The sequence below is a fragment of the Pteropus medius genome, unplaced genomic scaffold (assembly GCF_902729225.1).
Source record: "Pteropus medius unplaced genomic scaffold, Ma_sr-lr_union100, whole genome shotgun sequence".
Lineage (NCBI taxonomy): Eukaryota > Metazoa > Chordata > Mammalia > Chiroptera > Pteropodidae > Pteropus > Pteropus medius.
In genome coordinates, this window is record NW_024340700.1 from 1561748 (window position 1) to 1588103 (window position 26356).

Genomic DNA, 26356 nt, shown 5'->3' on the forward strand with positions numbered 1-26356 from the left:
GCAGCTCTCTTCTGGTGGCAGCTGGTGGCTGCATGGTACAGGCTCTCGGGGTAGGCCCAAAGTGGTTGGCCTGGCCTGAGAGATCCCAGGAGGCTCCTGGTGTGTGTGTGTGTGTGCGTGTGTGTGTGTGTGTGTGTGTGTGTGTGAGTGAGAGACACACACGCACACACCCCCCACCTGCCACCGTGAGACAGGGGCAGACCTGAGCCCTGAGGCTGCTGGAGGCTGTGTGTGTGAGTGTGTCACCCGGCAGGTGAGAGAGAGACACACACGCCTGCACACTGAAAACAGGAGACAGAGACAGAACTGAGCCCCCATTCTTGCTGGAGGCAGAAGTCGTCATAGCCGTGTAGTAGTGTGTGTGATGTCTGTGAGTGTGTGTATGTGAGTGTGTGTGAGTGTGAGAGAGAGAGAGAAGAGAGGCAGTGAGAGAGTGGCAAGGTGTGAGTGTGTGGCTGTGTGTGTGCTTGGTGGGGGAGGTAGGGAGGCAGAAGAGACACACACACACACACACGCCCTTCTACTACCTAGAGACGGAGACAGAGACAGACCTGAGCCCTCGAGGCTGCTGGAGGCTGTGAGTGTGTGAGTGTGAGTGTGAGTGTGTGTGTATGTGTCCTGAGTCTCCGCTGGTCTCTGTTTTGAGCTCCATCAGCTTCGTGGAGATGGCCCAAGACGAGGGCCTGGCCCCTTCCTCTCTCTTTCCTCGCCAGTGCTTTGCCAGTGTCATGTGACATTCCTTTAGGAGGCCCCAAACCAACTTTTTTTGTTAACTTGAGTTTTGGGAGTCTGAATCCTTCTGTTGATGGCAGATGAAAGCGTTTGATCAGAGTCTTTCAAAAACTCTGTGCCCCCAGTCTGTTTTCCTCACAGCGAACTAGCGGGTGGCTCAGTTCGTAGACCAGGAAGATGGGGCTCGGAGGGATGGAGCGTGACCCACACGGCTGGTCAGGGCGGGGCAGGAGTCGAGGCCGGGACTGTGGGCTCTTCCTCCTGCTGCCATGCTCCTGTCAGAGGGACGCTCCCCTCCCTCGGTTCCACATGACCTCTGCTAGTGCTCACCACGCTGGTCGCGAGGCTTTGCCGGCCCCCGTTTCCCGCCCCCGGCGCCCCGGGTTCTGGTGCTGACTTAGCACCTTGCTTCCAGCCGGATCCCTCTCTAGCCAACTGGCTTTCTGCTGCTAGACCTCGTGGAACTACCACGGAAAAACAGAGTGTGTCTGGCACGTCCTCGCCCTATTTTTTTTTGCAGGCCCCATATCTTTATCCACAGCTTTGTGGGTTTGTTAGAATAGGAAGTGAAGTACTTCCTATATAAGCTTTGGCCATGCTGCGTCAAACCTGTGTGTCCTCTGGCCTGCAGGTCGGGGTGTGGGCACGCCGGATCAGCTAGATCTCTCTCTCTCACGGTCAGCCACGGAGCGCTGCTGGACAGCAGTGGCGACATCCTGCTGCAAGTGTCCATTTTGGGAACTCTGCTTCTTCCCGCGTCCTCCGTGCTGCCTGCTCCCTTCCCTCCCCCCGCTCCCCACCCCCCGCCCCACCCTTCTTAGTTTAGGAGACTGTTCCAGATTTTTGAAGGTTACTGGGCTGGATGTATGAGCTGAGAAGCTCTCTGATCATGATAAAGGGCAGTAGTGAGCCAAACGATTTCCTGAATATTCTGTTAGAGGACTTGGATGCAGGCCAAAGTAGGAAAATCTTTTTTTTTTTTGATGTTCAGGTTGGAAAGACTTTGCATCCCTCTCATCCCCCAAATTTTGGATTCGCTGCTCACTCTAGACTGAGAAAAACATTCCTCTAGCCGGTGACCATGCTGTGTGAGCTTAGCTCGTACATCACCACCTTTATTTTAAAGGAACCCGAATTATAGATTCATACATGCTTATTAATTTTATTACTGATTCCATTGTACCTCTATCCTGCTTTATATACTGATAATTATAGGCTGGTTTTAATTGTATTAAAATGTTTAATAGCTGTGTGACCATCACCGTGACCCCAAGACTCACAGCTCGGAGTGAAGCTGTGGCCATAGAGGAGGCAAGGACGGATAAGAGCTCGCGGCGCTGTTTGTGTTAGAGGGGAGGAACTCGGTTTTCTAAGATTTTTTTTTTTTCTTTAAGGGGTTTTGCATACCATAATTTTACAATTAAATTTCATAGACTTTATTTTAAATGTTAGCTGTTTTTAAAATGAAAGAATACCAAATTATATTTTACAGAGTGTTGCATTTTTGCAGGTACTCAGTGACAACCTACGTGAATCCTTGAGAGGCATCCCCAAAAGAAACCAGGGTCAAATAGTTTAGAGATACTGTCCGGTCATAGCCTCTGGCTTTTTCTTTTGAGTTTTCTCTTTCTCTTGGACAGACGTTTATACCTCATCCAGGGGAGGTGGCTCTGCTTTCTCTTCACGGAGCTTTCAGGACGCTGGGCACTTGTGCTGGCCGACCGGGTTTGCTTTTCCAGTGCTGCCCCCTGGTCGCTTTCGTCCTGCCCAGGGCCCCCGAGCGTGGCGTTTGCTGGGCGGCGTGGGCAGGGCCGGCACGCCTTCCTGTCTCGGGCTGGTTGACAGTGCGCTGCTTGTGTGCTTCCTTGAGCTTGGTAATCTGCCAACACCTTTCAGGATATTATGAAATGTAAACCAAATGAGGTTAAAATGGACCCTCTGTGCCACTGAACAGACGCGGACTGAGTGCAGGGGTCCGCGGCAGTTTCGGCTGGGGCCGTGGGATTACTCGGGCAGACAGTCTCACGCTTTCTTTAAAGGGAGGCCTCGGCCCCTGCGCTTGGCATGTCCGGTGTGACGAATTGTCCACGTGCAGGGCGTGTTTCAACCACAGAATTTGCTTTAAAATTACAGGTCTCTTTGCCTCGTGGGGGACTTCGGTCATCTCCTCTGGTCCCTGCTGGATCTGATGGTTCGGTTGGGGGCTGTTTCTGAGTCACCGGTGACACTTCTTGGACTCTTGGTTGGGATTTTGGAAGGGCCGCTCTCTGCTGAGCTAGGTCATTCTGGAGGAGAGTGAGTCTGAGACGGGGAAAACCGTAGATGTTCCGTCTCAGTGGGGTCCTCAGGCAGCCTGGTCCAGAGCGAGGCGAGGGCAGCCAGTGGGAAGGAAGGGGCTGGGGGAGTGACCTGCTTTCCGTGGAAACCAGCGGGGGTGGGAGGAGAGGTTCAGGACGTGGTGGCTCTGGTGTTGGGCCATCGGACTGTGCGAAAGGGAGAGCAGACCGATCTGGTGATCGGCGTGACGTGATGCCGCCGGCTCTTCAGAAGGCTCTCAGCGTTTCCTGGGCCATCCTCAGAGGTCCTTACTCACTAAATCTGCCATTCCAGTGGCATTTATTGTCACAGGATTGAAGCTAAAGTTTCGTGGACTATTTTGCAAGTTTCAAGGTTGTAATTGAACCTGAATATTTTCTGAAAAGTTAAAAAAACCTTTCAAGAATTGAAGATAAGCAAGGCCGTTTATTACAGTGGTGAAGCACATTTGCCCTTGGGGCTCTGAGGGACCGGGGCACAGTCCTTGCCTTGTCATTTCCTGATCGTGTGATGTTGGGTGAGGGGCTCGATCCTTCTGAGCCTTGGACCCTGACTAGAGAGTTGAATAATGGCAGCAAGTGCTTGGTGGCGTTGCCCAGATGTCAGCGTGTGGTGAGAGCTGCATGCGATGCGGTCCTCGTCCACTCCGCCCGTCAGCGAACGTTGGTTCTGTGCCGGCTGGTCCTTGTCCTGGGCGGGCGGGCGTTTAGCGCCCTGAGGAAGGTTGCAGTGGGGTGCCTGAGGCTCTGGCGCTGAGTGGTGGGAGAGGCCAGCGGGGTGAGCGTCAGACCTGTGGGTTCAGGGGCCGAGCCCACGCGGCCCGGAGGGCTCACTGCGTGAACGTGGGTATCCAGCATTGGTAGCTCTGCTTGGAAGTGAATTTGGACTTTTTGAGCGTGGGAGGGGACGTCAATCGGCCGCATTCTACATGCTGGTGAAGGAGGTGGAATGGCAAGGGTTTTGCTGGCTCTCGTTACGTGTCGGAGCCAGGGTGGTTGAGCAGACGGTTTTGTGTCCAGGAGAGCAGTCCTGGCTGGGAGCGGGCTGCCTTGACCGCGTTGCGCAGGGCTGGGGCGGCGGGCAGGGTGTCCGCGTGCTTCCCGCTGATCACCTGCTTCCTTGGGCCTTTGCGGTCCTCCTGCTCCACCCCTTCGCATCCCGTGTTTCCGTCAGATGAAGTGCCTGTAGCCGAGAGCCCTGGTGAGCTTTAGAAGCCTCCATACTGATATGGGTGTTAGACATTTAAGAAAATACCGCCTGGGCTTTCATGCCTCTCCTGCTGCGGGAGGTGCTTGTGCAGCAAATGTATTTAAAACATTCACAGGCGCGCGCGTGCACACGTGTGTGTGTGTGTGTGTGTGTGTGTGTGTTTGAGTAAAGGCTACGTTTCCACACAGCTTGCAAATATTTTCTTCCAGAGGTTTGTTTCTTGCCAAAAATCTAAAATTTTAATATACAGCTCAATTTTTTTCTTTGATCTAATATGTTGGTCTCATTTTTTCTGTCAGTTTATTTTCTTAAGTCTTAAGAAATAGCCTAGTCTAGGATATAGACTTTTCTGTGAATCTCAGCTGAATGGTTTCACTTGGCTGTTAAATGAGTTATGTTGTAGGTTTTCCTAATTTTGGCTGTATGTGTTCACCTCAGGTAAAGATTTTTCTAGTGGACAAGCTTTCGGACAAAAGTTTATTATTCCTCAAAGATATCATTAAATTTAATTTAGTCTATAATACTTTTATTGCTTTTGAAACCACTTTCTGTTTCTATAATATGATCATGATGCTTTAAAATCTTAGCATAAATTCGAAGAATGATTTCAGCCTAGGCCATTCTGGCAGCTTGGCCTTTAATATGGCAAAGAGTCTAGAATCATTTAGTCGCAAACACGTAATTTTCTTAAACAGTGCTATCAGACATTTGTATGACTTCCAAGTTTATTATGAAATAGTCTTTAAAAATATTTACTTCGAGCAGAAGCGTATCTAGATGATAACTTAATGTAACTGGAGTGCACACCAGAACAACACACTGGTTTTTGGAAAACGCTTCATGAGTTTTCAGGTAGATTATTTTAACTGAATGATTATTCCTGAGCTCTTAATGATACAAGGCTCTGGGCAGGTTTGTTTGTTTTAAAGTGGACGTACGTCCACTGGACGCAGAACGTCTCAAGTACTGATGGCCTGCAGATGTCTTGACCGTGTCGTTCAGACACATGCCGTGGCCGTCCCTTCCTTTTTTAGCGATGTGACTGAGGACTTCACCCAGCTGCTGCTGCTTGGGAGTGTGAGTGCCATCGAAGGCCCAGCCTGGAGGGGCCGCCCTGTGGCGAGTGGTTAAAGCAGCCCCCTGAAAAGAGCCAGCGCTTTCAAGGACCCTCCCTCCCTTCTCCCGCAGCCACTTACCATTTTATAATCTTGACAAAGCAAATAGGAATGGAGCAACACTTTTTCTTTCTAGGGACCCTAATCACCAGATCAGCAGAACGATATTCTTCATTTTACTCTTTTTCATCTCTTTTCTGTTCCCAAACACACACTCTTTACATCTACCTTATTTAAATATCACCGCCTCAAAAACAGCAGTGGATTTCTTTTTTCTTTTTTTTTCTTTTTCCTTTTTTTTTTTCTTTTTTACAAAAGATCAGTGTTTTAGGTATGGTGTGGATTTCTTTAGAGTTGATTCCCACCAGTCAACTCATTCTGAAATGACACCTTTCTAGACACCTCTCTCGGATGCGTGAGACTGTAAAACAGCTTAATGACGCCACTGCTAAGGTAGTAAACTTGACGTCTGGTGTCCTGGGAGAACTTAGTCATCTCTCCGGAACGAGAGGGAATAGTTCCTTTAATTAACCATAATTAATAGAAAAGTTTTACTGCGACTCTGCAAACAGAAACACTAGCTGAACATTTTGAGGAAAGATCCACGGCGTCTTTTCCTCGAGTGGCCTCCCTTTGCGTCAGGTACAGAATCAAAGCCACTTCCTTTTATCTGCGGGACCCGGCGTCTCTCTCTCTCTGCCTGCACCTTCCACTGTCCTCATGTCCCTGCTGCAGCCACACTGGCCTCCTGTCTTTTTCATCAGCACGCTGAGTCCATTTCTGCCTCAGGACCTTGCAGTGGTCAGTCCGTCTGCTGAAATATTCTTCCCACCATGTCTCCCCCGGGGTTCCTCCTTTTTGTCACTCAAGCCCCGGGGCAAATATCCTCTCTGAAGACTTGTCTGAAGCAGCTACTCAGCCACGTTGTGTTTCTTTCGGAGCAGCACATATTCGTAGGTGGGATTATCCTGTGTGTTTGTTTTCCTGTTTATTTTTTGACCTCCCCTGGAATATACCCCAGGAGGGCAGCGACTTTTTGGTGTCAGTTTTGATCATTGCTGTACTCAGCGCCTCTGCAGTAAGTCCTTGAAAAAATTTGTGAAGCAAATGAATAAAGGTTAGTGAAGTTCAAAGGAAACAGCCCTTCTTGATGGGTTATTTTCTCATGCAGTTTAACCCTCTAGGAGCAGCTCTGAGGTGTTCCCCGGTGAGAAACAGGGGGGCGGGGGGGGGAAGTGCAGTGGCAACTGCTTTTGTGCTGGCGTCACCCCAAGGCAGGTGCTTACCGAGCACACCAGCCTGTTTTTCAGGTTGCTGGCAGTTCAGTGGCTGGCAGAGCTTCCGGGGGAACAATCTGCCACCCTGCCTGAGTGCTTACGTGTGCTTATGTCGCTCGGCTTCTTGGCAGGTGGATGCGATCAGTCCCCTGACCGGCGTACAGGAGAATGCCGGAGTCCTCACCTGTGAAGAGCCCCGTTGTGGGATTCCTTCACTGACGGATAGGCTAGTAGGGAGACTTCTTCCAGGTGGGAGGGCGTGTCGCCTGGTGTTCCCTGCCTAACACAGCCATTGCCCCGATGCCCAGTGGAAGGCAGCTCTGGGGAGTGCTTTCTGTTGTCCAGGTGGCACTCCTTGGGTAGAAAACGCCTGATAACGCGGGAGTGCTGACCTCAAGGCCTCGCCCCGGGCGCGCCACCACCCCTAGCCTGGCCAAGCCCTAGCGATTCTGTTAATTTCTCTCCCTTCCTTTCAGCGATTCGGTTGAGTTAACACAGTATCTGCATTTTGCAGGGAACGTTTTAGTCACAGTCCTCATTTCCTGTCTGTGCCCTGGCTGAGGAAATGACCCCCGGCTTACAAAACAGACAAAGCTTACTCCCCCATCAGAGTGGAGAATCGAGAATAATTGTTTTGACAGAAGTGACAAACCATTATTTTGTCCCTAGTATGCAGATGGATTCATTAACAGTTACTCAATAGCTACTTTGCCAGAGTTTTGAACAGACAATGGGTTTTCATGCACGTGAAATGCTTGTCACAGTGGGTCAACCTAAAATAAGAGTCTGATTTCGAATCAGATAGTTGACTCACCGCACACCTTCATCTTGTCAGTTCCATCTGAACCGTGGCTGTAAATTACAAGGTGAAACCAGAAGTAGAACTGCCTTTCATGCCACAACTAGTTTTTCAATAAGATAAAGTGAAAAACATCCCTTTTGGCTTTTCGGCATTCCGGTGTGATTGGAATGGTTACTATCTTATATTTAACGTGATTCTTGAGCAATTACTTACCTGAGTAGCTATTCTTAAATTAATGGTAGGATTTTAAGAATTTTGGTGATTGTGGAGTCTCGAGGTGGCCTCAGGGTGGATGGAACCAGCACAAGGTGGCATTTAGTGGTTTCTGCCCTGCCTTCTATTCACCTTAACACAGTTGACTTTTTAGTATTTTTGGCTAATGAAAGTTGTGGTGGTTTTAAGCAAATGTGGCTTGAATGTAAAACTAGAGAGAAGTTTAATTATTGGCAAATCAGCGATGGTGATGAATTGTTTTTCTTCCTTTTTAGTTACACATGGGAAGCTTTTGATACCAACAATCACGTGCTGTATAAAATCAGCGTCTGTGGGAATGTGGATGTTGCCCAGTGTGGGGCATCGAGTGCTGTTTGTATGCACGACTTGAAGACAAACAGCTATCATTCTGTGGGTAAGTAAATCTGTCCTTAAATTACCGAATGTACAGGACCCCTGTTTTGCAAAAACGATTATCTGTATATAGCTCTCTACAGTTATATTTGCTTATAATACGTAACACGCATGTTCAGTGTGTTAACAGTTGAAACGTTCACTATGAGATTGAATTATGTTCCTTCCATCCAGCGAGTAGGAAGAATTATGCACGTTTGTATTTATTGATATAGAAGGACGTTTCCTATATGGCTCTGCCTTTTCCTGTTGTTCTTAAACCCCGTCTTTACTTTTCTCCCTCCTACACCCCCATTTCCTCTAGTGTCCAGTCTTTTCCCCCTCATAACATTGTTTTCTTCTGTGGTCATTTGATTCTCAGGCAGCCTGTGGTCACATGGGGTCAAGGTGGTCATTGGTTTTAGGCTTACATCAAAATTAAATGATCCTAAGGGCAGCCCCAGGGGAAAAAGGCGCAGACCTTGCTTTCCTAGGGCTCATTTTATTTCCTCATGGGACCTCTTTTTGGGCTGGGACCCCTTTCCTCTGAGTCCGAGTGGGCTGACAGCCCCGCCAAGTGACAAGGAGCGGGAGGGGGCACTGCCTGAGTGAAGGGACGTGGGGCAGACATAAAGGCCGCCAGCGCCGTTCTTGGATTGGGCAGCATGGGTGTCCACTGCGACCTTTGACCAAGGCAGTTTGCCGAAGTCTCATGGTGAGGGACAGGCATGAGATGGAGATGGTGTGTGACTGGGACGGAGCGGCAGCAAGAAGCGGATGTGACGTAGGATTTTGGCGTTGGGGGGACTGCTTACTGTGTTAGTTCTGCCTGTCATTTTGAATGGAAACTCCTAACACAGTTAAAAGAGCTTTTCAGCAAGCAGTGTGAGAGGAGTAAGGTCTTCAGGGTCTGCTGGTTGAGGCCCAGCCCCTGCTTGGTTTCCCTCTCTCCCACCGAGGAGACTGTCGGGCTGAAAACATGGTAAGAAGGACTTGCGGCCCAGGATAGAGATCTGAGGACGCACCAGGTTGTTCTGAACTCTCGGGTCAGACAAATTTATTATTTTGTGATGTACTTAAAAAACTTGCAAATGAGATTGCCATTTTCCTGACTGGGACCTTTCAATGGTTCACGGAGAGAGGCCACACGTGGATCTGTCAGACAGTGTTACTCAGGTTTTCAGAAAGAGGAGTTGTTTTCTTCTTGACCTTATTGTAATACTTGACTGTAGTATTTTTGGCTAATGAAAATGTGTCTTCTAGTTTATGATAGTTTAGTGTAGATTCATGTAACATGGGTACCAGAAGCAGGCAAGTCAGTAGGAAGATGATCTGTGAGGTTGGCATAGCTGTACAAAATTTGCGAATGACCAAGTTAGATAGGCTTTGAAAGCCAGGCAGGAGAGTTGACATATTCTGGGGTAGGTAGTGGATCCATTTGAGATGTTTTGTGATGGTAATGGGGAGGTGATCTGATAAAATGTGTTTTTAGAAAGCTGGGCCCAGTGGAATAACAAAGGTTGGTTAAAGGGTCTTGAGAAGCTGAAGGTAACTACATGAGTTAAAAGCTAAGTTACAGGTTGATGATGATAGAAACCAGCAGTTCCCAATCTCATTTTACTCGCAGGCATGCGTGACAGATACTTTTCCCAGAGCTTCAAACTCCCTAAGGGAGAGAAGAATGCTAGGTGATGTGTACTTTCAGCCCTAGCAATGATTACCCTGTCCTTCAGCTCAAGAAAGCAAACTAGTGTGAGTGGATGAAAGTGACGTTCACATTAGTACAGACGTCATCTTGAATCAGCTCTCATTTTGCTAATTTGTGTTATGCAATAGAAATAACTAAATTTGTCATACATTTTCTTTTATAACTAAATAATAACTAAGTTTCTTGTGCACTTATGTGACAGGCATTATGTTTTTAAGTAAAGCATCTCACCGACTTTATTCAACAACTTTTGAAGTGGGTGATATTCATCATTTCTCTCACTTTATAAATGAAGACACTGAGGACAGAATGGGTCAGCTGCTTGGCCAGAGGTTGCGTGATTGTGAATTTGAATGCCAGCAGGCCAGCTCCAGAGTCTGTGTGCTTATCTGGGGCTGTGTTGTTTTGAGAGTCACAGAGGCACATCAGACAGTTGTAGAGCTAAAATGGGAACCATGGCGAGAAAGTTGAACTCCCGAGAAATTAACTTCTTATGAACCAACTAGCAAGGAAAAAGGAATTTTTGAGAACAGCCACAAAAACTGGAGCTCCCAGTAAATCAGAGGAACAGGAGAGCTAGCATGGCAGCAGATCCAAATGCATATGAACTTACTGTAGGACCAAGAGTTTGGGTGTAATTTAGGTGTTTATCTGTTAGCAAACAGTATCAGACCTCTCCTTCATATCATATGACAGAAATTACAGACCAGTTACAATGAAAAGGGAAGAGACAATAGGACATTCAGAACAAACCTATGTAAAATAGAAATATAATCTAGAGGAGGTAAGAGCTTCTCTTAGATGATAATACAACGCAGGAGAAAAATGGCAGTCTAAGAACAGGCAGTCCACAAAGAGGAAATCCTGATGGTCAGTGCAACTTCATTAGTGAGCCAGGTGTAAATGCAAGTCAGAGCAATAATGAAATCTCGTTTTTCTTCAGTCAGATTGGCAGAAGTTAGATGGTTGCATCATAGACTGTTGGCGAGGAGCCTTGAAATGGGCATATTCATATATGTTGCTATAGGAGGATGGTCATCTGCAATCCTTTGGGAAAATAATTGATGCGAGTTTTATAGTGCCTACAAAAGCAATTTTTATACTTAGAAACGAATATTAAAACCTAAACTTTGGTTTAAATAATATGACATTATTTTTGATAAAAAAAATCATACATTAGTTCTTCCTTAGACAAATGATATTGTTACATATATAGATCTGTAGCAGAGTTTAGCAGTCATTTTTATTGGGCCTGTGAACAAGATTTGGTTCCATTTACAACCTAGCTGAATCATCACCACATTTTAAAATGATTTATACATTTTATATATTTGATTTCCTCTCACAGTACTTCAGATGTGTGATCTGACAATGAAAACTTAAGCAGTAATAAAAATTTAACACATTACACTTACATTTAATACTTTAAACTTATAAATTTGATGAACCTGAAATTCTTAGATGTTCTCATCCTGTGTCACAGTCTAAATCAGATGCTCAGTTGTAACCTTTGAATTGGTTATAACGTTAAACATTGCAAGTCTGTAAAAATACTGAATATGTTCAAATTCCCCCTGACATCCTAAATATGAATATTATGGTTTTAATTTAATCTGAGGGTTAAAAGCTGTATATACACGTCAGGAACCCTGTTACCAGCCCTTTTGAGGCAATGTGCCCGCTAGGGTAATGTTAATTGAGGTCACTCACCACCAAAGCTTGGGATTCTGGCTGTCTTCTTGTTGGTGACCTGGTAGGACACAGTGAATCCGATTGCAGTCACGGTGTCAGATGACTTCATTTACTCAGGAGACTGGTCCTGACTTTAGGTGATAGTTAAATTGTGGCTCATGTGTACACTTACAGAAATCTCACAACAGCCATCCAGGTTGATCACTGGATTGAATTTTGCATCTTTCAGTATTAAGATGTGAAAGTATCTTTTCCTCTTAAGCTCTATATTCATTTTCTTAAAACCATGTAATTGATATTTTAAGATACCTGGTTTAGTTTTAGATTTAACTCATGTTTTTGTCTCATGTATGGTTTCTCCTGAAAATCTGGCAGTATCTGTTAAATTTTAAAATATATATTCTTATAACCTACTTTTGTAAATATTACCAATAAAGGAATCAGCGCTGTACATAGATTTCTGTACAGTATATTTTTTTGTAGTGTTAATTGTGGCAAATATGCTGGAACAACCTAACTCTATGGGGGACGGTTCAATAAATTGTATATTTTATTTTGATTTACTTGGTTAATTCACATCTAAAAACATATATGAATAAACTGTATTTTAAAACAGTCAACACTTAATATTCATTTATTTATAACAAATACTCGAGTGAATCAGTCACTAAAACAGACAAAAATCCCTTTTCTCATGGCGCTTACAGACAAAAACAACACTGGCTAAGTAGTACATTAGAATGTGACGAGTGCTGTAAAAAAGGAGGGGGAGGAGAGGGGTGCTGGCGTTTTCAGGGGTACGTGTTCAGGGATATTAAGTGGGGGACATGTTGCTGAGAAAGGGACATGTAAGCAAAGACTTGGAGCTGAGAGATTGAGTCTTGTGGCTCCCGGGGGGAAAAGCCAGTGCAGGGGACGAGGGGGAGTCTCTGAGGAGGGTAATCGGTGGTAGCAAGAATAGAAATCTCTTTTAAAGAGCGTTGATATAAAGAGGAGCAGAAAAATGAGGCAGTAGCTGGAGGAAAACCTGGGTATAGAGGATTCTTTGTCAATTTGGTGAAACAACATGGATAGTCCACTTTGAAGGACACGACACAATACACACAGGAAAGTGGGTAGCGAGGGAAGCCTAACTCGAGCACACCGGTGACTAGCACGGAGAGGGCTGTCTGCCTGCCTGGCAGGCTCTGATGGATGTGTTGGCGAGGCCCGGCGGCCGCGCGGTGGGCCCTGGGGCCGCTCGCGAAGTTGGGATCATCAGGCCATGCAGCCTCAACGAGGCCGAGTGGCGAGCTCGGCTGGGTTCGGCCGGGGACGCCGAGGGTTGCAGGCGAGGCCTGGCAGGCCCGGAGCGCGGCCCGGTCTGGCGGGCTCTGGTGAGCGCGGCCTGGCGCGCAGGGTCTGGACGACCCGGCGCGGCCTGGCCTGGAGAGCGTGGCCTGGTCTGACGGGTACGGGCGAGCGCGGCCTGGCGGGCCTGGCGCGCAGGGTCTGGAGGACCCGGCGAGGCCTGGCCGGTAGAGCGTGGCCTGGCCTGGCGGGTACGGGCGAGCGTGGCCTGGCGGGCCCCCTGGTGCGCAGGGTCGGGAGGACCTGGCGTGGCCTGGCCGGTAGAGCGTGGCCTGGTCTGGCGGGTCCTGGCGAGCGCGGCCTGGTCTGGCGGGCTCGGGCGAGCGCGGCCTGGAGGGCCCGGCCTGGAGAGCGCGGTCTGGCGGACCCAGCGCGCGGTCTGGCGGACCCGGCGCGGTCTGGCGGACCCGGCCTGGAGAGCGCCGTCTGGCGGACTTGCCATGGCCTGGCGGGCCCGGCAAGCGCGGTTGGGTCTGGCGGGCCCAGGCGAGCGCGGCCTGGCCTGGCGGGCTCGGCCTGGAGACCGCGGTCTGGCGGGCCTGGCGCGCGCAGCCTGGTCTGCAGGACCCGGCCTGGCGAGTGCGGCCTGGAGGACCCGGCGCGGTCTAGTCTGGTGGGGCCCTGCCAGCGCGGCCTGGTCTGGTGGGCCCGGGCGAGCTCGACCTGGTCGGGCGGAGCGGGCCTGGAGAGCGCGGTCTGGAGGACACGGCGAGGCCTGGCGGGCCCTGGAGAGCGCGGCCTGGCGGGCCCGGTACGCAGGGTCTGTAGGACCCGGCGCGGCCTGGCCTGTAGAGCTCGGCCTGGTCTGGCTGACCCGGCCTGGAGAGCGCCGTCTGGTGGGCCGGGAGCTCGTGGCCTGATTTGGAGCACTGGGCCTGGAGACCGCGGTCTGGAGGACCTGGCGCGCGCGGCTCGGCGCGGTCCGGAGGACCCGGCGCGATCTGGCGGGCCCGGCGAGCGCGGCCTGGTCTGGCGGGCCCAGCGAGCGCGGCCTGGTCTGGCGGACCCGGCCTGGAGAGCGTGGTCGGGAGGACCTGGCGCGCGCGGTCTGGCGGGCCTGGCGCGGTCCGGCGGGCCCAGCGCGCGGTCTGGCGGACCCAGCGCGCGGTCTGGCGGGCCCAGCGCGCGGTCTGGAGGACCCAGCGCGGTCTGGCGGACCCGGCCTGGAGAGCGCGGTCTGGAGGACTCGGCGCGGCCTGGCGGGCCTGGGCGAGCGCGGCCTGGTCTGGCGGGCTCGGCCGGGAGACCGCGGTCTGGTGGGCCTGGCGCGCGCAGCCTGGTTTGGAGGACCCGGCCTGGAGAGCGCGGCCTGGAGGACCCGGCGCGGTCTGGTCTGGTGGGGCCCCGCCAGTGCGGTCTGGTCTGGCGGACCCGGCCTGGAGAGCGTGGTCTGGCGGGCCCGGCGCGCGGTCTGGAGGACCCGGCGCGGTCTGGCGGGCCCGGCGAGCGCGGCCCAGCCCATTTGGCGCCGTCCTCGGGAGCTGGCCGTGGGCCTGGCGTGCTGGCCGCCGCCCCGCAGTCCTCGCCCGGCTCTTGTCCGGGGAGGACGGCCAGGCTGGCCGGTTGCCGCGGTTCGCTGCCGCGGTTCGCTGTGGCCTCTCCCCGGGTGCCCGGGTTGGCAGCCGGTCTCGAGAGGCCGCCTGGCGGAGGATCGGGCAGAGAAGGAAGGCGAGAAAGACGGGCGGGCGCGATCCCGATGGGCCTGGTGATGAGGGATGCCGGTGCCCCGCGCCGCGGCGGCAGAGCGCTGCCGGATCCCTCTCGGCCTGAGGCCAGGGACCTTCTCGTTTCCTTCTCAGGGTGGGCCCAGCAGTTATGAGAAGCCCCAGGAGCTCTGGGCACAGGGCCGGAACGGGGCCGCGTTGTGGGGGAACAGGAGGCGTGGGGGAGGGTCTTCAAGGTGGGGGGCTGCGGCCCCTGAGCGCCCTCTTGTGTCTGCAGCGTGTGCCGCTTCCCACCAGCTTGGCCCGCCCTCCGAGTCTCCTGGAGCGCCGGGCTGCAGGGGCGCACCGAAGCTCCGCCCTGTCTCCCAGCTTTAGACACACCCCCTGTGGGCGGGGCTAAAAGGCGCTGTCCATAGGGCGCTGTCCTCGGTCCCGGAGCCTCAGCAGGGATTCTGCGCCCTTTCAGGAAAAAAAAAAAGAAAGAAAGAAAGAAAAAAAAAAGATTTTCGAATAGACCTCGGGAGTTTCAGGCAGACCCTTGCACGTAGGTAGGCAGGATAAAGAACCGCTGTACTGTCAGCCCGATGATGTAAGGCATCTCTGAAACCCATTACCCGATCTCCAGTTGGCATCTTAATTTTCACTCCTTTTTTTTTTCTTTTTTTAAAAAAGATCTCAGATGTATCTATCATATTGGACCAGTTATAATCCCGAGTTCATTATGTGCACTCATTATTAATCTGTGTACTAACCTTTTTCTTTTTGTTTTTTAATTAGTTGTTTTGGATAATGTAATAAACCACATCTCTAACAAAATCTAGGGACTTGACAGCCACTAGCTAGGTGTCTTTGTCCCTCTCCCCCCGCTCCCCCATCTCCCTTTTCACAGGCATTAATCATTAGCTCACGTTCCATGTTTAAAAAATTTCTTCCTCCGTTTCTCTCTCTTCTTCAGCCCCCACCCTAATGATCTTTGTGTGTGTGTGTGTGTGTGTGTGTGTGTGTGTGTGTGTGTGTGTAAATGTGGTTTTTAAGTTTTTTGGGACTTAAGTGGTAACAACAGTATTGCTAAAAGTCAACTATATTGTTGCCTCACGCTGTGCTTTATTCCTTCTAACTTCTATGTGATATTGTGTGGATCTACCAAAATTAATTTTCCCACTCTTCTGTTGATGAGAATTTTGGTTGTTTCCAGGTTTTTGCTAGTATGAAGAACTCGAGATGTTCTTTTCACTTGCATCTTGTTATGTATACGTGTGTGCAGTTTTCTTTTCTGCATATATGTAAGAATTGAATAGCTGAGTCATAGGGTATGTGAACGTTTACTTTGAGAGCGTAATGCCGTGCTGACTTACGTAGTGGCTGTACCAGTTCACACTGCCACCAGCAACGCTGATCTCAGGACCATCTCTGCAACATTTGGCATTTAATTTTTTTGTCGATGGAATGGCTGTAATTGGTATGCCATTTGGTCTTGATTTGCAGTTTATTGTTCACCAGTGCTGTCTTCATGTATTTATTGACATATGTTTTTTCTCCTGTCTGATTATGTTTTGTCCATTTTATATCTCAGTTATCTATTGCATGTGATCTATTCTTTCTAGAAGCTTTAGAATTTTCTCTTTGGTTTCGATATTAAAATTTCCCATATCTTGGCTAGGTGTGGATTTTTCTTTCTCCTCTTTTTGTGCTCTGTCAGTCAGAGGTCATTCATTTTCTTTTATTTTCTAGAATTTGTTTTGTTTTTTGTGCGTGAGTATATATATTCTTGATGCCAGTGCTTTGCCAGCTCTGTGTATATCCCAGTTTATAACTTGTTTTTGTCTTCTTTAAGCTATTTTCTGATGAATATACACTTTTAAATTTAGTAAGTCAGATTTATCAATTTTTTGGAAGTTAACACCATCGATTCTTAAGTATTTTCCTACATTAAGATCTAAAATTTTCTACTAAGTTTTGAAGTTTGGCTTTTGACATTTACATTTTTAATCCATTTCGTGTTGATTTTTGTATATGGTGATAGGTAGGGATCCAATTTTATTTTTTGTATGGATTGTCACTTTGTTTCCTGTTCCATTTATAGAACAGTCTCTTTTTTGCCCACTGATCTAATATGTTCTTGTGTCATATATTAAAGTTTGATTTGCACAAATGTCTCTGTGTTCTCTGTTCTAGTCTTTTAGTCTCTATTGTAGTCTGTCAGTTTATGTGTTCCAATGCCATTTACTATCATATTGCTATATAGACTTTTTATTCTATTATAGTAGTGTCCCAGGCAAACTGAGACATGATCACTCCACTTGTGGGTCATTCTAAAGAACTTTGGTTTTTTAGCACGTACGATAGGAAGTTATTGAAGAATTTTAGTGCTAAGTTATAGGTTCTGATGCATAAATATTTTCAGTCACACTGGGGCAGGGGAGGTAGTGAGGGATGAGACAAAATTGGACACAAGGGCACCAATTAGGAGGCTAGTGCCAGAGTACAGGTGAGAGACAGATGATAGTGGTTTTACTTGTAATTGAGATGGAGAGATGTGGATGGATTCAAGATTTAGGTAGAACTTTCTGACGTATTGAATGGGGTAGATGAGAGAAAGCTAGGACTCAGTGTAATGTGTTTGGGGCTTGAACAGCTGGGTGTATGGGGATGCCATTCGTGAGATGGAGGATTCTGGGGAAGGGACATTTTGTAAGTTCATAACCTTTCAGATGAATTATAGTGCCACTTTTAATTTGCTCATGCTTGGAAACAGCTGTACAGCTTTGAGCATTTTATAGCTTGTTCATGCTCTTTCCTCTCCAAATAGGCGACTCTCTTTTGAAAAGTGCAACCAGAACTGTTCTGGAGTTCAACACAACAGTGAACTGCGATTTGAAGCAAAGAACAAATCGAGTCCAGAGTAGCATCACCTTCCTATGTGGGAAGACCTTGGTGAGTCCACAGGGTCACTTTATAATCTTTCTTTTGTTAAAAATTTATGCCCCTTCGGAGGTTTCGCTATAGCGGTGTGCTAAGGAAGAATAAGTGAGCAAAATTGAAAACGTAAACAGATAAGCAGAAACCCCAAGCAAATCACATTGCTGTTAAGAACCAATAAGTAAAAATTCCTAAGTGTATAGTTACAACTTTTAAGTGAAACTTGATTTGCATCCTGCGTAAAACTACAATTCAGAGTGATTAGTGTGTTGAAACTCAAAGCACTGTTTAATGCTTACGTCGCAGGCATAATTTTTTTCCCCTAAAATCTCTCCTCTCAGCATTTCATTTTCATAGGTTTTAGGGTAATATGTTTTTTAATGTTTTATTTCCTCATTTACATTAAATTGGAGAGGCCGACATCTATCTAGGAAAAGCCTTGACCATTGGGAATGGGGTTCCCACCCTTTTTGGGTTTTACTAATGCTGAAAGGGGACATCATTGTTTAAAGCGTGATTTGTTTCTGCTTTCTGCATATTGTGTGTGATTTTTTTGACTTTAATCTTTACTATTTAGAAAGGGGCTTTCAGTAAATAATTGCTAGCTTTTAGGAAAAGCAGTTTGTACACAGATCCTGTGAATGTTCTCTAATCCGAGCGAGAACCCAAGTGCTTACAAAAATCAGGTTCAGTGAAACTCAGGTGGCTCCAAGATTGCATTACAATATGATTTTAGAATTTGATGCCGTGACTATTATATCTTCAGATCCATGATGTCTTCTCTGAAGAACTTTAGAAATAGAACTTACATTAAGTTTAGACCAACCTATCAATTGCACTATTGTTCATGTTGAAACCTTGGGGAAAAAAAAATCTGTCGGCAGTGATGTGAAATATGGAAGTCCGTATTACTGAATAAGCTAGCTGCTGTTTTCATTTTAACTGATTTCCTTCAAGAATTCTGTGTTTATCATAAAAGAATCAGAATTGCAAAGAACTCCTTAGAATTGCATTTGAGAGTATAGAGGTAAATTCCCGCCATGGCGTGATTCAGTTCGGAGGCAGTCTCGGTTGCGGTGGGGAGGGGAGCTGCCCTCGAGGGGTGGTGGGTGGTGGGTGGGTGGGGGTGTCTGAAGCGAGGCTGATTTACGAACCAGTTGAGTTTGGATGGGCCTCCTCCCTTGGCTTACAGGAAGCATGAGGTCACATTTTCTGGCTTGGATTTTGTTGGCATTTGGTTAGGAGAACATTTGGAGTTTGAGAACAGAAGGACTCTGAGGATTCCTTCCCATGAGTTTACTGTACTTGCATAGTTGGGGCAAGAGAACAGTTTTGGCCTGATTATACTAAAATTCCAGCATGATTTCATGAAGCTTTTGTTTCAGAATCGTTGGGTTTGGGAACTTCGTGATGACCTTGTTGAACTAACAGTTGCGTTCACCCACCCCACCCCCTCTTTGCTACTTTTAAAAAATTTTCATTAGCCTTTATTCTTTCTAACTTTAAAAAAGAAAACTTTACCGTGTACAGCATGGTAACTTATAATTTTATTTTTGACAGGGAACTCCTGAATTTATAGCCACAGCAGACTGCGTGCACTACTTTGAGTGGAGGACCACTGCAGCCTGCAAGAAAGACACATTTAAAGCTAACAAAGAGGTAACAAGGGCACTTCAAGGTTACGTGTTTGTGACGTACATTCTGGGACCCTTAAGATTTGAAATACACAAATCTTTTAGGGTGGAAATCTCTTTTAGTTTTCAGACTTCATTGAGCAGCGATATCATGTGATCTAACTGCTAAAATTGTACTAGGTGGTTATTTTTAGGACAGGGCATTTAAAATATCACAGGATGTGACCGAAGTAGAAGGGTTCACCCACGTAAGGCAGGTTAGTTCTTGGTTTCTGGTGCTGCGCAGTTCAGTAACTAAGTAGCGTGATCGAGCTGGGAGTGAGCGCATTCACTCCGCCTGCAGGCACCGTCTCCACATGGGGCTTCGGGGTGGCTTCTGGACTGCGAATCCAGGCCGGGTGTCCCTGGTTCTTTGCTAGCTCACCTCTGAGGCTGGATGACCATTGTCGTTCCTTCCGCTTCTTCTCTGGTGTCCAGTCCAGTCACTCTTGGTGATCCACGAAGGATCCTGTTCCCTAAGACTAGAGCCTCTGAAATTGGCTGTGCCGTGTGACTGTCCCGGGCCGTGAGGGGAGCAGACAGCACTTCCCTCTGCCGCTTCTCTCCTCCCACGCTCGTCTTAACCGTGGCAACAGTCTTCGTGGGTTGATTAGTCTCACTTCATTGATTTTCTGTTCTGAGGGATTGAGGTCAAAGACTCACTTAGGAGCTAGAACTGACAAATGGGGGTCATCTTCACTGATGGCCTAATGCAGTGTCGTTTAGGAACAGCAAAAAGAGAGGAGTTTGTTTTAAAAAAATAAAACCAAATACGGCAGTCTACAAAAGCAAAGACAGTCTGATACGGGAGTGGCAGAGGCAAAATGCTGCCTCGCAGGCCAGAGCATAAGGAGCGCTTGGCTAGGAAACAGCTTCGAGTGTGGGAAGAAGTAAGGCCTAGTGAAGCGCCCCTGGTATTCGGGAGATGGTGTCAGATTTCAACTTTAAATTTTAAAATGGAGGTCAAACTGCTGGCCAGTATACCATGAGGCAGGGAAAACCTCTCAGAACCGCAGACGATGTGCCTTCTCCCCGGAGACCACAGACCTCTCCAGGCCCCACGGGTGTTCCCCTGGGCCCTGCTTCCCAGCCTGACAGCGACACCCATGCTTTCTGGCTCGACCGCGCCTCCAGCCTCCTCCCTTGCTTTGCGAAATTGACAGTCGTGTCTCCCACCACCTAGGGAAAAGTTGTTTTCCAATTTAAAGACATAAATAGCGATTTGTGTTCTCTTTCGTTTGTGTCGTAGATCGGGAGTCACAGAGTAACAGCCGACGGGCCACATCCGGCCCCAGGTCTGTGTGCGCCACCCCAGAACTAAGCATGACCTTTGTGCTTTTACAGAGTTGTAGGGAAACAAAGAAGGCTGCGTACCGGGGACCTGCGGGACTCAGGAAGCCCAGAATGTTTTCTGCGTGGCCCTTTGCAGGAGCAGGGTGCCCTGTTCTGAATTGTTTTCTCTTTGGGGTGGAGTAGGGAGGTGTACTATGTGTTTCTCAAAACAGCGACATTTACTTTCTCCTAGCAACTTACCTAAGATGTATGGGAAATGTTGCAGTTTGTTCTCAGCGGTCATCTCCGGCTCTGGTCGGCAGCTGGGGCCTTATTCATTCAGTTTCCACGTACTGAGGCCCTGTTGTGGGATAAGCAGTAGACGTTTCATTACGTTTTGAAAAGATTCTTGTTTTCAGGAGCTCACGGACTGAAGGTATGGAGGGCACCTCTCTGTTCACAGCCTGAATTTCTTTCTGTCTTAGGTGCAGATGCATTAGGCAGAAAGATCTGAAGAGCGTGATGGCTGCTAAAATAGCCTTGCTGCCCCTGCCCGCAGAGCCTGACGAAGCGCACTCCCTTTTCTGTGTCTTCAGTAGGATGTGATTACATAGTACGGGCTACGGCATAACTTCGAAAATTATGTGAAGTGTTTTACGTACTTGTGAAACACTCAGCATTCCTTTAAAAGAAAAAAAAAAACAGATTGGTTTAGAGTCCGTGGTGTTTCTTGATTTCCACGCCTTACGTCTCCTCGTTCCTTTGTTAGTGTTGCCTTGTCAGACTTAGGATCGTTCTTCGATGCGCAAAGATCCTGGTAGTTCCAGACCGTGCCTCTTAAAACTACCACCATAATGCTTGTTCAGTGGATTGTGGTAGGGTGTTTTTAAATAATAATTTCTTTAAAACATTGTGGACGTACGTCCCCTGCCATAGCACCCTCGGGAACAGACAGCTCAGAACTTACGGGAGCCACGTGAATACGGGTAACACAGACACAGCGTTAACAGGGTCATGCAGCGTGTGGAGTGCGGAGCTGGCACCGCCTCCTCCTGCGGCTGCCACATTCCCACTCTCATGAATGTCTTCGTTGCCTGCTCGTGGAGCAGGAAGTGGGAGGACTTTCCCCAGGAGCCCGGGCTGTTTTCCGATGCTCGCTCCAGCTCTGTGGGGCGCTGTATAGGGTGTGTCTGCTGTTCCTTCCTGGAGCAGAGAGCCGGCCAGAGGCTGCTAACCGCTTTGGGCTGTGTGTCTGTGGGCCTTGCTTACAGAACCCCTCAAGCCTCTTGGTGGAATTGAGCTAAGTCAGAGTTACGAGTTATTTCCCGTGTGGCCCCTCTTCCCCCGAGCTGTGGGCCAGCCTGCTCCCCTTTCTTTCATTTTATAGCTGGAGAGGTGCCTCTGATCTCCCATCCTAACCTGTCAGCTGAAGCTCTCCCCTCTCGAGTTTGTGTTTCTGTGTCATCTTGCTGGGGAATGACAAGTGTTAGATTTGCGGGATTGTGGACACTGGTGACTTTCGCTGGAACCTAGTGACAGCCTGCAGGAACACCTTTATTTTATTCGAGTTGCTTTTCTGTGGGACACAGCATTAGGCTTGGCGTCTGGCCTTCAGATTCTGCCAGCTCTCTGTGCGTCATGCTAGCCGGCCAGCCTCCTTCGGTATCTCTGATCGGCCTTGGAAGCTGTGGGAGACTTTGCTCTAAGGATTTGGTTGGAATGAGTTCACGTGTCCCCTGAGGCTCTGAGGAGATGTGAGTTGTTTGACTTAATCCATTAGCTCTCCGTGAAATCTCAGAAAACAGGGCTGGGGCAAAGGTTACGGGGTCAGAGCATTCCTGCAGATTTGATAGCATCTAAGAAAAATTTGAACGCTAAATATTAAGCACTAACTTTTGTAAATAGATCTGCCTCTGAATAGCTTCAATCTCAAAGACAATTTTAGGAAAATTATCCGTAGAAAATGAGGAAGCAAACTACCTTGAACGATTGCAGAGAACATGAGTTTTTAGAATGTTCCTTTGCAAGCATGATTAAAATGATGCCGGTGTATTACTGTGGAAATAAAGCTTACAGGGTGTTTCAAGTAAAGACACTGTAGAGGATGGTGTCAGGTAGGTGACCAGGGCCTTTTTTAGTCTTGGGCACATCTCTGGACTTGAACACTTTGCCCTCAGAAATAGATGGAACTTTTAAAGCCAGAATCTCACCATTGTGAGCCCAGCTGGCGGGAGGCTGGGCGTGAACATCAGATCTGACAGCTGGCAGTTGAAGGTGACCTGGCAGGTGTGGTTTTGGTGGAGCGGGGACGAGTTCAGGAGAGACTGGAAGGCGGGGAGGAAGAGGTGACGAGGGTGGGCAGGGCAGGGACTTCTGCTGTAAGTGTCACAGCTGTGCGGTAGTAGCTGGGGGGTGGACGACACGGGAGGACCTTTGTAAGGTGGGCGATACTGCTGTGTGGGGAGGGAGGAGGGGCCGGTGGAGATGAGTGAGGGTGGGTGCAGAGGCGCGGGCGCACGCAGGTGAGCAGGACCCTGACTGTGGAGCAGGTGAAGCGCTTGTAAGCCTTTGCTTTTTCGGTGGTATCATGGCCTGATAGACCCTAAACACCAGAGGCCAGTGTTATGTGCCATCGGTCATAGGCTTCGCTGAGCCACGAGCCCCAAGAAAGTGTGTGTTGAAGACTGACTTTCCTGTCCTCTCTCCTAGGTTCCGTGCTATGCGTTTGACGGAGAGTTCAGGAAGCATGATTTAAACCCGCTGATCAAGCTGAGCGGTGCTTACTTGGTGGATGACTCTGACCCGGACACCACTCTGTTCATCAATGTTTGCAGAGACATAGGTCTGAATCTTGGGGGGCGTGGGCGTGGGGGCGAAGAGACTTTGAGAAGGCTTCGGTATCTTTGCCCTCCTCCCTGTACTCACCTCCTCGGATATCCGCGTCCCACCACATTCTCTGTACAGCCCAGCCCTGGGCCCCAGTTAGCTCTGACTCCATCACGAATGCCCTCCCCACTGTTGGTCCATCCCAGTGTGTTCTCTCTGCCAGACACTGGGTTTCAAGATTCCCAGGTAGATCTCACTTGCAGTGCGATGGGGGGGGAATGGACTGACTGGGTGTGCTGGGGCGCCGGGGACGGCCGAAGCAGGATGGAGTCAGAGTTCCCGGGGAGCCGGGGGTAAAGGACTATCTTGAGCTGTGTGTATCTATGCCCCTTGGCTTTGAGTTGAAGGCTGGTAGGAGAGAGAGGGTGCCCGGAGTCCTGGGCCACTTGGTCACGACGTGTATTTCCTTCTGGGCTGACTTCTTGCCTCACTTCCTCTGAAGGGGCCAGAGCTGGTGTGAGGAGCTCAGGAGTCTTTGCTGAATTAACTGAAGGCTGTACATGGTCTTTATCTAATAGGGCCATGAGAAGCGTTCACTAAGCCCATGCATGTGCTATCAGTGATTTCTAAAAGCCAGCTTGATGTTTCTTTCAAGGATTATGAACTGTTAGTCCTGTAGGCCAGGACTTGGCCTTCTGCTATGCTGGCAGCGACTGTGCCATTAGTAAACTTTGCTCATAATTAACTAATAAAAAGTTCATTTTTTTCTGTGTTTTCTTTACATTCTTATTTCTCACACAGTACATAGGATTTTGGCCTTAGGAAAGTTTGGAATAATGTTTTAAAAATAAACAGTATATGCTAGTATTGCTGGGTAATAAGCACATGAGTATTAGTTTACAGTCATTCTTTAAATTGTACGTGTACTTTATGTACCATTTTGTTTATTTCTAAACAGTTTTAAAAAGTGAATACACCACATATAGGGTTCAAGAATGACCAGTGATCATTTAAATTTTTTGTGTGTCAGGTTTTTTACGTCATTCTTTTTTTCTCTGACGGCAGCTTTTATTGTTCTTTTGGGAAAAGGTTGATAGACAAAGTCTTTGTCTTAAATGGGTCTATATCTCAAATTTGATTAAAAAATTGAAGTCTTAAAGATTTTGAATTCTGAAATAATATGCTATTTTAGTTTAGAAAACATTTAGATTTCTGTTTTTTTCTATCACTTTTAGGATTATTTGAACTCACTGGGTATGTTCCTATAAGAATTTTCTTCTTTCCGATTTACCGGCTGTTCGAGCAGAACTTCGGCGCCGTTGGTTCACATGGGGGGGGCGTGCCTCAGTCTTTGCCCAGACACTCTCCCTCCCCAGGAAATGGCCCTGAGCCTCCCCGGGTTTGAAAGTGACCCTCACAACCTGAGGGACAGTTGTAGCTTTCCTGCTGTTGGCTTAACTCTTTGCACACCGAGGGGCACTTGCCTCACATTTGTCTTCAGTAAACCAAGCGGTCTGTCCACTGTGCGTCCCTGTGGGGGCCAGGAGCCCACACATACGACACAGCAGAGCTCGCTGTGGACTGAGACCATCCGCTAGCGAAACCCTGTGATGCAGGCGTGAGACCTAAGAGTTCACTATCCTCCTCATCACCTGGTGGCTCCTACGGCAAACTGGGAAGAGGTGGTAACCCTGCCCGCGTGGGCTGCTAAGGCTTTAGTTAAAGCCCAAGCCAGCCGATATTTGCTCACTCATGGGGGAACTAACTTGGAACCCCTACTACGTGCTAGGCACTGACTGAGACACCGAATTACAGCATTGACCACACGGAAGTTCCTGCTCTCGTAGTCAAGTGGAAGAAACATAAAATAAGTAAAACCCATGACGTGTGTATCAGATGCCAGGTGACGATCACAGTGACGCAGCGTGGGGCGGGGGGCACGGCTGTGTCATTAATGGCCGTTGCAGCTGGCAGTCTGTAAAGTCCAGGTATGGATCTTGACATACTTAGTACGCTCTTTTCCCAGCCCGCCCCCAAACTGGCAGTGAGAGTGTGTAGTCAGACCAGAGTTGTAGGGGGAGTGAGTGGCGGGTCTAAGATTTGAACCCAGAACCGTCTGTGGGTTCTTTCCCTGATCTGCTCATGTTCCCACTAATAAATGAAGCGCCCACATTGTCTAGTCTTTTCACAGCTTGAAACGGAGTCGCGCTGAAGTTAGGGTGTCTCTAGGGGAAAGGGGGCACATTCTTAACTACGACTTCCATAATAGCTCCCGTTTCCTGGGCGCCTCTGATGCACCAGCTGCAGAGCAGGCAGGTTGCGTTGCCCCCACTTCCCTGCAGCCCTGTAGGCGGGTGGTGCTGCACTAATTTCTCACGTTCAGAGAGGCTCCTGGCTTGTCCCGCGTCTTACAGTGGGGCGTGATCCTAGCTCTTGTTTCTAAACTCGTTTCTTATGGAGACTTAAAAACATACGGCGCTTTTTTTTTAAGTGGACGCTGGACTTAAGGTTAAGTGTCATTACCATTCCTGACGCCTAATCTGACCCAGTGCGTATGTAATGTTTTGCAGACTCGCTGCGGGGCTCAGATCCTCAGCTACGTGCCTGTCCGGCCGGCACTGCCGCCTGCCTGGTGCGCGGGGACCAGGCGTTCGACGTTGGGCAGCCCAAGGGCGGACTGAAGTTCGTCGGCAAGGACAGGTCAGTCTGCAGCTGGCGTTTGTCATCCTTAGCAAGATCCTGGCTTTTCAGTTTGTGGCACGCTGATTCCTGCAAAGTGACTGTTCCACACATGCTCGTACAGTCACTGGTCACTGCCACAAGGGATGTAGGCTCGCTGGCCGAGCGGCTCTCTAATCACTCGTTTCTGAGAGCTGTGGAAACGTATCGCGATCCAGCTCGCGTCCACATGTGTCACTTCATACACAAGACCCAACTTAAGGTGCGTTCTGATACTCACCATGGCAAGTCGCCCGCGAAGTCAAGTCTGTGTCCGTGCTTATCTGTTCCTTGTAAACACCATCCTGCAGGGCGAGAGGCAGGAAGGGCATTTTACTGGCTTCCTTCCAGGGCGCAGAGGCTGCTTCCTGACTGGGGCACAGCGGCACCCGAGTTCCCAGGGGGTGGCTCATTTCTCATGAGAAGCTGTGCCGCTTACACACACTCTTCTCCTGCCTTTGTCCCCTGACTTGGCAG

At 48.7% G+C, this 26356-nt stretch overlaps 1 protein-coding gene across 1 annotated transcript in view; it reads left to right on the plus strand.

The window, feature by feature from the left end:
• Positions 1-26356, plus strand: part of IGF2R (insulin like growth factor 2 receptor) — a 108146-nt gene that overhangs the window by 12849 nt on the left and 68941 nt on the right. Inside the window, 5 exon segments of the mRNA XM_039881137.1 lie at positions 7940-8079; positions 17281-17405; positions 18951-19049; positions 23045-23177; positions 25732-25861. Coding sequence (XP_039737071.1) covers positions 7940-8079; positions 17281-17405; positions 18951-19049; positions 23045-23177; positions 25732-25861 — 627 coding nt within the window.